The sequence below is a fragment of the Exophiala mesophila genome (assembly GCF_000836275.1).
Source record: "Exophiala mesophila strain CBS 40295 unplaced genomic scaffold supercont1.5, whole genome shotgun sequence".
In the NCBI taxonomy this organism is placed as follows: Eukaryota; Fungi; Ascomycota; class Eurotiomycetes; order Chaetothyriales; family Herpotrichiellaceae; genus Exophiala; species Exophiala mesophila.
The window spans coordinates 2,590,804-2,603,031 of NW_015622508.1; the positions used below are offsets into that span (position 1 = coordinate 2,590,804).

The window sequence follows — 12,228 nt, forward strand, 5'->3', positions numbered from 1 at the left end:
GGCACAGACTCTGAAATCCTTTCGCCCCAGATTCTATTGATACTCATTAAGTACCTAGTGCTAAACGGGTCATTTCTGGCTTCAGCATAAACGTACTGCCACTGAGAATATCGATCACTCTGACAAACAGACTGATGATTCAGCATTAATCTGGACCATAGTGCGTCATTAGTAGAGAACAATGAAACAAAACAAGTACACGTTGTCTATCACAGGCGCGGGTACAAGTGAAAATAAAAGCATCACCAGACCAGATGACTAGATCCTATTTGGCAATTAAGCCCGCTCGTGACCCAACGAGAACAAATCTAATGAGGGCTCTGGCAGTGGAGGCAAGCAACGACGGCTGGGGCTTGTAAGCATGTTGGCATGTCACCCGGGAGTCGGGAATGTTCTGGCTTCTAATTAGCCTGTTGGCGTACGGAGTACTTGACTCAAAACTCCAAAGGGAGATGGGTGGGTGAATGGGTGAATGGGTGAAAGGGTACCTTAAGTGGGTGAGTGTGGGTGGGGAGGATGTCACCTACGGGCGGGATCCCCCTTCCCCGTTATAACTAAACCCTACTCCGTACAGTGAGATCTCGAACTTGGACCACGTGCGACAGACCCAAAGGTGACACATTATCGACCATAGCCCTTTATGCGTACCTGTGTTGGTGTGCATGTGCATGTGCCAAGGGGCACTGGAGTCCCGTCCTTTCACTACCTACCTACGGAGTACAGACAGAGAAAGTCCTCCCCTAGGCGACCCTCCTAGTAAGGCCTGGGGGGTCCCCCCTCGCCCCGAGATGCCCGAGAAACCAATTTGACCTCAACAAATACCAGTGCGGTCGAAACTCGCACACGTCCAAAGGATACTGATTCAAGTTTTCTGCTGCTCACACCTATTGACAGCCTCGCCAGTGAATTATCATGCTGGTATCGATTTACACTTACAAGGTCTGTCGCGTATTATTGCAGACCTCTTAAGCACATACGGTGCTGTAGGTAGACGCGTAAATGTTTGGCAAAGATGCACCAATTTACCCAGTGCCCCTCCATCTTCAAAGTAATGACAGGTACGACCAACAAGTCTACCCACGCTTTCCATTTCTAATAATGCAATCTCGAGTTGGGAGTTTCGCACTCACGCACTCCTTGTCCTGACACTCACCCTCCCACTCATGCGTCCTGTTTCTGTTATTCATACTATCATATCCAGCACAGCCCATGCATATCTAGTCGACCCAAGATCTCCCACTCTTGGAGGTCAACTGCATCGGCCCCCGGGTATCACGACTTGACTGCGCCTGCCCCAACAATCTGGAACCAGTGGATCCTACGGAGTACTTAGTCACATGCCGTGCTTTGACAGCACTCTTCATCGAATAGCGTACCTGAGAGCACCACATCTCAGGCTCGATGCCCTGTTCCTTTGCTGGGATGGGTTTCAACATCACATGTGGTTCCACCGACAAACATAGTGCAAGTAACCAAGTCTCCCAGGCACATCAATCATGTCTGAGATTCGTCATCTTCTCCATCCCACGCCTCAGTACTACTCTTCAGTAACTCATGACCATATTTGCTAAGAAAAAGAAATGGGATCTAGGTGCCTCCCACTTGGTCGCCTGACCTCCACGCCTCCCCACGAACTCGACTCGCCTACACACAATAACATGATACACATGTTTCTCCTTCAAGCCACAACAAGGGCTCCCTTGGGGGTCTGAATCAAACGACCCTATGTGATTTGGCCAACTTGCTTTGGAGCGAGAGTTTGTCACCTTGCCTTTGTGGCTTGTCGATCTGCAATCATGACTTTGACACATCACATCGAAGCCAGCCCTGCCCCTGTGAATCGAACATGCATGCGGATTCAAAGCCAACTCCGCGTCTTGACTTGCTTATCAGGAGATGGATTAGCCCACGAGCTTCAGACAACCATCATACTTGGCCCAATAATGTCCACCCTACATTCAGACATGATATCCATACACCCCTCCTCCGACTTACCCACCACGTGGCTTGGCTCCGCTCTTCCCCGTCCTCTGGTTCTCTGATTCTCCCGGTTGTTGTCTAGCCGTGCCCGCAGCAATCAACATGTGACATGTGACGCTGCACCAGCACGCAAAGTCGGTCAAAACCCCCAACTCGATAGCCAACCCCTCTCGAAAATGAAAGATGCAACACCTGGTCCGTCAACTCTTGACCCTACACTACACTGATAAGTCCTCTTCTTTTCTTCTGGTCGCCTACTTGCCACGAAATGTGTACCATCACTCTTCGAGCTCCCCACCTCGCTTCGAGAGCCTTGTATATTCGAGTCCGCATGTCCTTCTTGGTGGGGGGGTCACAGGGGTTCCCAAGATTTGGGGTGGCTGGACCGCTAGATGATCCTGCAATAAGCTTTTGAGGCTGCGGGCGGATTCTTTCTCCCTTATGCCGCCAATACGGTTGAGCCAGGGTCCGGGGATCAACGTGGTCGACCGAGGTGCAGAGGGGTCGCGTCGGGCCACCCCTGCCCTAACTTTTCGAGGGCCCGAGGGGCCCTTGGGCTCTTGTAGGCGCGCCTATCAGCGTAGCGAAGCTGGCGAATACCTACTCTTGACTGTTAACATTCATCCAGTGTCCCATGCGCTGACTACCTAAAGCTTCAGTACATACTTATGTACATATCTCGCGACCGTATTTACATACCATTTTGGTCATAGGCCAGGACCAGGTCTTCTGCTTTTCACTGATAACGTCGAGGTTGAAGCACCAAGCTACTACTCCAGAAGGTAAGGTCACGAGCGATTTGAGACGCGATTAGCCAGTGTTCATTATTGTCTTCCTCCACGCCCTCGTACATACGGAGTAGTGGCACGAATATCCGTCACAGTATGTGCAGAGCGCACCAAAGGACGAAGCATACCGCATCCGAGCCTATGAAAGAACGACCAATTAGCTAGGTAGGCTAGGCAAGCAGACTGATCAGCATGTCAAGCCCGATCTTTTAGATTCTCCAGGATAATCCAACTCCTTTTCATGCCGCAATGCGTGGGACTTTGCGCTTGTTCCAAGCCCCCAGTGTATGAGATTCCATGGATGTGGCTTGCCTCCTGAGTCCTGGATCAGATCAACCAGACTGTTGTCACAGTCACCTGGACAATAGGCGCACAAGGTGACAAGGGATGCGTAGCCCAGGACGATAACGAGGCCGTTGCACCGCAATGCTCGCCAGCAAGCGTACCAGCCCTCACTGTTCTATTCTGTCAGCGGCCAACTCCTCGTTGTCCACCGATAGCTGGTCTGATCCATGGCTCCATGTATGTACATACTGTATAGGGGTGTCAAACGTCCGAGTGATCTCGAGGAGCCTTCTCCTTCGCCCCGCTATCGAACTGACAGCTGTCACGATAGGGTCATTCCATCCCTTTAGGGATGCTTTACTCCCACTCGTCATCACTTGACTGCGATCCGAACTTCTCGCCAACGTTTCCGAACCTGAGTCATTACGGGTTACAGGAATGATGACTGTCAAAGTCGGTTGTGGCAGCGCCTAACCACGCATTTCTCGAGACCATGGATGCTTGGTTATACCATCCTGCACATACGTACATACGGAGTAGGTACAGTAGATTGCCACAGCTCTCACGCCCTCCCGCCCTTGATGCTGTCAAGGTCACTTCCAGCATATCCGTCCAATGGCGCAACAGTTTCCATACATTTCTTAGTTGGTCTCACGGATCTACAGGAGCACCTGGGCCCAATAATTCATCTCGCATCTCGCATCTTGAGGGACAGACGGGATCCGAGATCCTAGTCTTGGGATCTTCAAACACACCTGATACCCCCGTCAAAGGGTGGTAGAGATACTCGCGGATACCTCACTGGCCAAGGGGCATCGATCCGAATTACGAGTTCACGACCATCATTCAGGGTCCACTGTCTGTCGTTTCATCGACCTCACCGACCTCGACAGATGACTGAGGCCACAGATAGGGAGATAAGTGGGTGCTCATGCGCTCCATTCTGATTCAACTGTCATTACAGAACATGGAAATTCATACATACTGCCATGGGATGCGACTCACATCTCCAGGAGGGTTGTGTCAACAAACGCCAACCATTGGCGAACCATGTCATTCTACAACGCCCTCTAGTGCTGCCCGAACCTGACCTCTCTTTTGTCATGACCCATATTGGCGTTCTCGGAAAACAGCCTTCCTATGTATACCGGTGAGCTAGGAAACTCATCTCATCTGCGAGCATTGACTCTCTCTCGAATGGTCTCCTATATCTCGGAACCGGAACCGATGAGGCTCGCTAATCTCGAAGACGTCTTTGCGACGATGGTGACATAGGCGATTGGCTCGCTTCGACGAGCTGTCATGTCGATTCAGCCAAGTCTTTGGGACCAAGATTACTGCTGTACCGTCTGGTGAGAAGCAGTTAGGGATTCAACTCGATTCAATGGATTGTGGATGATGTGTCTAGCTTTGCATTATTTGCCCCTTACCTGGTAGTACACCTCAAGAGAGTTGGGCTCCTTGCATTGGCAGGTCTTGATAGGAGACAAGCAACATCCGACTGTCGAATACCTCTAATATCGGTTCTGACTTGCTATGTGATGCCCTTGGCCTTCCGAGAGCGGCTCAAAGGGAGTCGCTGAACCAAAATTGAGAGACTACTGTGAGAGAATTTGGATCTTGAATGCATATTCGAGGCAACGAGGCACACCGTGCTTTTCTCAATGATCGCTAAGCTTTTGGCCTATTCTATCCCTTCTTTGGCGGGTATCGGTTTTATACAAATGGTCTCGTTATATCATGCAAGGCTCTCTTCCATGGCCCATGAAAACGCCATCTTCTGCAACAAGTTTGTATCATTACTCCCAACCGGCAAGCGGTCTAGAAATCGTTTTCGTCGTTTCCGGATACAATCACATTGTTGATTTTCAACACCTGAGCGATAAGGGTTAGTCCATGTTTTCATCATGTCTCCCACAGGATGTCAACTCACCATTCGGCATAACTGGGTGGCAAGGAGGAGCTGTTGTCGCTTGCCAATCAGAGGATCGATGACAAAGTTGGCTCTCATATCTGAGACGAGTTAGCTAGAGACTACCGAACTAGGTTGGGAGGACATACCGTTTGTGCCAGTTCCCATACAATCGACACCTAAGCGCGAGTTCTTCTCCTTGATGTGTCTTGATTTGATTTCGGCCAAGGTCTCAATGGGGCTTAACCCAGAGTTCTCTGCCAGTGTCATAGGAATTGCGTCGAGGGCGTCGGCAAAGGCTCGCATGGCGTACTGTTCAAGACCTGGAGATTTGGCAGCAGCATCTTCAACGGCAATAGAGCAAGAGATTTCTGCAGCTCCACCTCCGTAGACGACACGGTTGTCCCTGACCAGGTTGCGTACGACGCAGAGGGCATCGTGTAAGGAGCGTTTTGCTTCGTCGATAATCATCTTGTTGCTCCCTCTAACGAAGACAGTGACAGCCCGCGTGTTGGCGCATTCTTCGATTACCAACATCTTCTCACGTGTAGTTCCGAAAGTCATTTCTCTAACCACTCCAGCCCGTCCCAATTTGTCAGCGGTGAGGTCTTCAAAACGAGGTACGATGCGTCCATTCGTGGCAATGGCGATCAGCTCGATTTCAGGACCGCCTACCCAGCGCACAGCAGGAAGTTTGTTCTGTAGAAGAAGATGGTTGGCTTCATCGTCGAAACCCCACTGACAGATGACAACATTGGCGCCCGTGTCTTTGATGAGATCAATCATTTCAATAAACTTGGTCTTCTCGTACTGTTGGAGTTTTTTGAATTCTTCGACCGAGGAGATGTCGAGCTTGTGTTTAGTCTTTGGCTTGGGCGGCTCAAATGCACAAGTCAAAATAGCAAGCTTCGCGTCGCGAACCTCGCTCGGCATCTGTGGATGAGAGAAGTCTTTATCGACGATAACACCTTTAACTAGCAGAGAGTCGTCGATTGAGCCACCAGCCTTTCCATCGACCTTGATCAACTCAAAATCGACGTCCTTTCGCTCGAGATCAGCGACCGACATGACGGCATCGACGGCGATTCGGGCAAAATGATCATGTGCTTTGCTCACAATCTTACTGCCGAGACTGGTCTTTGCAACCTTGATGAGATTTTCGTGCTCGTCACGGCTAAAGGGGATGTCGTCACTGATCGAGTTCAGATGTTTTACGGCGATTTCGCAAGCCTGATCATAGCCATCAGCAATTCGAATGGGATGGATGCCTTTGTCGATGAGATCAGCCGCTTGGTCCAGCAAGGCGGCAGCTAAGACGACGACTCCGGTTGTACCATCACCAATTTCATCATCTTGAGACTTGGATAGTTCAACCATGAGCTTCGCGATGGGATTGGACAATTCCATTTCCGACATGATTGTGCGGCCATCGTTGGAGATCTGGATATCTCCGTCAGGGGAAATGAGGATCTTGTCGAGACCGCGGGGGCCTAATGAGGTTCGGACAATATTTGCGACAGTGCGAGCCGATACAATGTGTTGTTTGACAGCCTCCGTACCATGGGTCCTCTTTTTGTTGGCTTGATCCCGCACAACGATGAAAGGTCGACCCGATTCATCCTTAACAAATTGGGCCTGCGACAAATCCAGTTGCATAGCCATGTTGAACGAAGAACGGAGGAGTCAGGCTTTGGCTTCTAATCGCCGTGGCTTGACAGGAATTCGTGGTCTTGAGGTCGGGGGGAAGGGGTCGTCGCAGGCAGTCCGCAGGAAAGTGGGGTGAGGGAGTGTGCCAACAAAAGGACGGCGTACCACTGATGGCGATGTATATTGGTAGATGGGAGGATAGGAGGTCGAAGTATCAGACAGAGCGAAGGATGAGGTACCCTGTCAGTGGGTTAGAGCGCAGGTGTGTATGTGGATGGCGGATGTCGTGGTCGAAGCATCAATTTGTCAACAGTCTCGCTGATGAATCTCGAAATTTTTGGCGTCTCCAAAACTGGGGAATTGAAATGGAAGATGTGGCTTGTGCCTGACATGCTCTGTTGCCTGGATGGAGGCTTGTAAGGGCAGCCCAGTGGCGGTGAATGATAGAGCGGAGTACAAGGTTGATGAGCCGCAATCTTTCAACCCAGAACCAGCTTCAATCATGGGGCATGGGGGTTGGTTCCTCAGGCCCCAGGCCCCTCGGGGCACATTCAGTGCTTGGGTGTTTAACCAACCATGCCAGCCTTTACTTAGAGCTCCAGCCCCCAGAAGCCCGAGGGCTCTTCGACAAGCTAACCCTTGCCTTATGTTCAGAACCTATCACCATGTCTACGAGCCAGCAAAAGCTCCAGAGTCTCCACAGCCATCTGTGCCTCTCTCCTCTTTTGTAGTTGCAAAGACTGTGATTGTCAGTAGTAAACTGCGATCGACATTCATCCAGCATCTGGTATGCTCATGGTGAAGCCCAACACCACCATCCTCATCGCAGTGCGCAGAGCCATCGCTACCAATTGAATTACACCTGACGCGTCGCAAACCCGTGTCAAAACCTCTTTCCTATTCTATTGCCCACCTTCCCACCCAGCGCGTGCCTCTGCGCCTTCCATCTTTCAATATGCCCAAACTCGCTGGTATGTCTGCCGCGACACTTTACATACGCATTCTCCAGTACTCGGACTAGTTCTGACGCAATGCTATAGATGACTCTTCCTCTGACGTCGGCAGTGACGCAGAGATGCAGAATGTTCCTGTGACTTCTGACGTCGGTGCTACTGCTCATCTCAACGGCGACTTGAATGACGATCTTGACGAGGCTGCGCCTGCGCGTACAACAAAGCCGGAGGACAATGAAGACGAGGACAATGATGACGGCGACAACGATGATGATGACAGCGAGCAAGAAGATGAATACGTCGTCGAAGCCATCCGAGGCCATTCATATATCAAGAATAAGCTCTTGTACGAAATCAAATGGGTGGGTTATTCCGAGTCAGAGAACACGATGGAACCCGAATCAAATCTACTACCGTAGGATCTCTCCCACCTACGAACCTCCACCGCGGGCAGTACAGTTGACTTCCGAACCAGACACGCTCGCGACATACTAGCCAAGTACAAGGAAACCCTAGACGAAATCCCTCCCCTAGTCCTCAAAAAGACAAAATCAAAACAGTCCCTTCGCCGCGAGCCATCGACAGAAGATTCTCCAGCTCCGCCATCAAAGCGCCAGAGGAAGAATGGTGCTGATCGGTCTACGGGTGAGCGAGAGGAGACCTGGACACCAAGCAAGGAAGACTGGGAGCCCTTTGTCGTTCGGGTCGATGCCGTGGAGAGAGGTGATGATGGCCAACTGTTGGCATACATCCTTTTCAAGAACAACAAGAAAACAAAAGTAAGTATGGATAAGGTCTACCGACACTGTCCTCGTCCCATGTTAAGATTCTACGAAGCCCATCTCAAGTTCAAGTAAGTATGTTTCGAGATGAAATGCATTTCAATTGTTTTTATTCATTGTACTCATCTTCCTCAGTTGATTTGACCCTGAAGCAACTCCCTCTTTCTCTGTAAAAGTACAACCAGTTCGGTGTTCCGACACTCAAAAGTCCAAATCACCGTTCACTAGCCCGGAAGTTCCCCGTTGCACGTCGATGTTAAGCAAATCCAAAGCTTTTTGTTTCTGCACGTCGAGAAGTTGTTGTGCCTAAAAGGGTTGAGACCGCTACGCACTGAACTTGAGGATGCACCTGGAAAGGAGGGGAGCGTGTGAAAGCTGGCGATAGGCCCTAACGCGTTGCATCGCGACGAAGGCCGGTGGTGCCTTGATCATCAACACGCGGCGGCAGGTCATCTCTTGAGATGAACAGCTTTGAATTGAAGGGTACTTTGCGATTCTAGCATGGCGCTTGAGCGGGCAACGACTTTGAACAGCTTAGCACTGTGGGATGTGTCGACTGCCTTTGGCTGCTGGTTCTTTTTCTGGAAGTCAGCAACATTCCAACCGCCAGATGGGAATCAAAGACTCGAACACGGAACATATAATGGGTGGAAATAATCATTTCGGCTACTTCAGAGACTTCATGACCTTGCTCGAGTTTAAAAATGGTCAACATTGAGCTTGGTCTCGGGAAAATGTACAGCAGCACAGGCTCCGACGACTAGGCAGTTCGTCGACTCTGGACAGCAGGATCGGCTTTTCTGTATGAATAACTAATGCTACACTCCAACCAGCGCACTACAAATTGATTGCCCAAGGCATTGCATTCATGCCTTTCCATGGCCATACGTTAAAAGCTTTCTCACTCGTGGATCCTCTCACCCTCCTGTTGTTATCCTTTGACAGAGACGTGGCTTTTCCTCCTCTCGATTCATCTACAATCCAACAGCGTATCTCCCTCACGTGTCCTCCGACAACTCATTCAAGAACTCAAACCTCAGGTTACAATTCTGTCTTCCATGCTTCGCCATAACGAGAGCCGTGTCACGCGTCTGAGTGCTCATCAACATATCATCGTCCTCGGGGGTCCACACACCCGCGAGATTCTTGGGTAATGGAATGTCGACATCGACAGCCAAGGTGGCGCGTTTGGAGCGATGGATTGTGCTGAGCATATCTGCGACGACAGTGGTGGCTAGCGAGAAGTCGAAGGATGTAGATTCAATGGCTTTGAAGAGAATGGGTGAAAGGGAAAGGGATGGTATGTCGGCATACAGGGCTTTTTGCTCAGCCAGCCACGTCGATAACTGGGGTTTTGGTGGGGGGGAAGTGGTTTTGGGGAGGAGCTGGTCGTCGGTATCGGAATAAATCTCGATGATTGACTCTGGTAGTGGGAGGTGATTTGACACAGTTGAATCGGCCCTGTTGTTGTCGTGTCCAAGGGCATCGTCAGCCATGAGATGGTCGTCGCCCCGATCGTTGACAACCTCCTTCCGTTTCCCTCTATGCTTGATCCGTTTACGCGGAGGCTTATTCTCCTTCTCCGTGTCCATATCCGTCGCTTGGTCTTCTTCCAAAGCGAAACCATCGCCGAGGATGGATGCCCAACCACCTTCCGGCTCAGGGATGTCTAGTCCCAGGAGGACATCCTCGTCGCTACTAATAGGGGGATCAAACAGCGCTTGAGTCGACAACCTCCGATGTCCGCGTTGGCGAGTTTGTTGTACCTCCTCCGCTTCTCCCTCTGTTGCCGTTTCATACTCATTTGCCGTCTCGGGTCCTGTCTCGAACAGTTCTGACTTTCGATGAGAGGTTGACTTAGAGGATGACGATGACGATGACGACAACGAGGCTTCATTGTGATGGAGGCTGGAATCATTGCCTTTCGGGGTACTTGTTGTCTTTGTAGGCCCAGATCCAGAGTATGGTAAAACTTGAGAGTTTTCATCAGACTCGTCGACACTTGCACGCGATTGACTCTTGACTGGCCTAATTGAAGATCGAGGGACTGTTTTCCTTGCCGCTCGGGAGGGGAAATTTGATGAGAAGAGTGGTTCAGGGCTGCGACGGGCACCGGCACCATCAACGGATGCAGGGAAGGAAAAAGCCTGATTGGGCTTCTCTGGGGGACTGATGGATGGTTGCTGCCCAGGCTCGTCGCGCGGTCTGCGCGCAGGCCCTTTACCCTTGGATGATGCTGAAGAGGCTGTGTCTTGCGTGGGAGCCTGGGCAGATTCGCTAGGTTTCTCCAGGGGTTTCTTCAATGACATCCATTTGTCCAAATGGTCTAGCTTCTGTTCAAGAGCATTTTCAGGCTCAAGACCCTCGCCAGCATTGCTGGATTCTTGAGAAGGCAACTGGGATTGAGAAAGGCGACCAACACTTCTCTTTCTTCCCTCGTTAGTTTGGGGTCGTCGATCGGAGGTTGGGGATTCTGGTCGAAAGGAGGGAGACCTTTGCTCAATATGACCTCTTTGGGAGGGACTAGAAATTGAGGTGGCATTTGGGGTAGATGAAACGATTGGATGCTCAACACTTTGACGTGCAGGAGAGGCAGCAACATCGAGCTTTGAGGAATCAGCAGGGTGGTTAGATTTCGCTACTTGAACGTCGGCCGCTTCTTGAAAGAAGGCAGCAGTCGAAGGTCGAGGAACTTTATGAATGCGCAAGAAGACTGCGCAGTCATGACACAATAGCTCGCCCCGCTTGTTCATCTGCCATTTGTCTGAATCTTTGGTATAGCAGTTGCTACATGCTACGGTGTCAAGACCAGGCGAGGAACGTTGGCTTGCGTCTTGGGTAGGGGTTGGAGGGCTCAAGACTTTGGCTGTCGCTCGATAGAGATCTTTGTCATGGCCATGTGTCTCGTGAACTTGGGTGGCAAGTTGTGCAAGCGGTCTACTTGATGATGGCGCTTGGGAGGCTGCTGTCTGGAAGGGATTATTGTGAGAAATGGGCACATGATATGGCCTCTTCGATGGAATGGATTGAGATGGAACTGCGGCTCGAGTGGGAGGTTTGGGCAATGATGGTATATCAGGCACCGCGGCTGAAATCTGTCTGGTTTGAAATTGGGTTGTCTTGATCCAACGATCTCGCCAACTCTGGTAGGTGTGGTGAGGGTAATGAGACTCGAGCGTTCTGTAGATCTCGTTGCCCTTCCATGCGCCACCCCTGTCTTGAAATGGTTTGATCCAGTCCCATAACAGCTGGTCATCTTCATTAGTGAAGGGTTTCCTGCTGGATTTCGCAGGAATTATTGTGCTGCCGACTGGTCTAGAAGTTTTGGTGCTCATGCCAATGGCATGGTCTTCAAGGGATTCTAATTTGCCGTTTTGAATGGAGCGTTCGACGTAGCGATAGGAATATGTACCAGAGGGGTTACCCTTCCTGACATGGTCAACCAGCCTGATATCTGCTTGTTTGTCGAGGTCGACGACGGTGGCGCCATTGAGTTTGGCATTATGAATGAGATAGCTCCGTTGGGGGACGGTGTGGGCAAACCAGAGTGTCTGGCCGGAGAAAAGAAGACTGGATGTCGATTGGTCTGCGTGAACTGCATCATCAGGGACGGTATTGGAGGCCATCAGAGACCTGAAAGCCGGGTATACGAGATCTGCTTCACATGGATTCTTGGTCACATTTTGGTGTGTTTGCGTGGTAGAGTATTGGACTGACGTTCAGTGGTGGGAGTTGCAGTCAGCAGGAAAGAAGAGTATCTGGTCTAACCATCGTCCCATTGCTGTGCATATCGTCTGGGTGATGGTTAAAATTACAGACCTCTTGCAGGGGATATGCAGTCATCAGCCTTTCGCATGTTGAGGGCATGACGATTTTGGGGA

General features: G+C 50.7%; 3 protein-coding genes across 4 annotated transcripts; 1 reads left to right on the plus strand and 2 right to left on the minus strand.

Annotated features, from left to right (window-relative positions):
• Positions 1 to 4,682: 4,682 nt before the first annotated feature.
• PV10_07629 (T-complex protein 1 subunit epsilon) lies at positions 4,683 to 6,921 on the minus strand. Its single transcript, XM_016372555.1, has 3 exons — positions 5,115 to 6,921; positions 4,987 to 5,066; positions 4,683 to 4,928 (listed from the first exon to the last, which is right to left on the minus strand). The coding sequence occupies exons 1-3, from the start codon at positions 6,625 to 6,627 to the stop codon at positions 4,875 to 4,877; spliced, it is 1,647 nt and encodes a 548-aa protein (XP_016221887.1). The 5' UTR covers positions 6,628 to 6,921; the 3' UTR covers positions 4,683 to 4,874.
• A 423-nt stretch (positions 6,922 to 7,344) lies between these two features.
• Positions 7,345 to 9,249, plus strand: PV10_07630. 2 transcript variants are annotated; one of them, XM_016372557.1, is made up of 4 exons: positions 7,345 to 7,583; positions 7,653 to 7,980; positions 8,041 to 8,418; positions 8,483 to 9,249. In XM_016372557.1, the coding sequence occupies exons 1-4, from the start codon at positions 7,568 to 7,570 to the stop codon at positions 8,484 to 8,486; spliced, it is 726 nt and encodes a 241-aa protein (XP_016221889.1). In that variant the 5' UTR covers positions 7,345 to 7,567; the 3' UTR covers positions 8,487 to 9,249. The 2 variants fall into 2 exon arrangements, with proteins under 2 accessions (XP_016221889.1, XP_016221888.1); XM_016372556.1 differs by having other exon boundaries at positions 8,041 to 9,249.
• PV10_07631 (uncharacterized protein) lies at positions 9,166 to 12,106 on the minus strand. Its single transcript, XM_016372558.1, has one exon. It carries the CDS (start codon positions 11,971 to 11,973, stop codon positions 9,346 to 9,348), a length of 2,628 nt encoding a protein of 875 aa, XP_016221890.1. The 5' UTR covers positions 11,974 to 12,106; the 3' UTR covers positions 9,166 to 9,345.
• Positions 12,107 to 12,228: the final 122 nt, after the last annotated feature.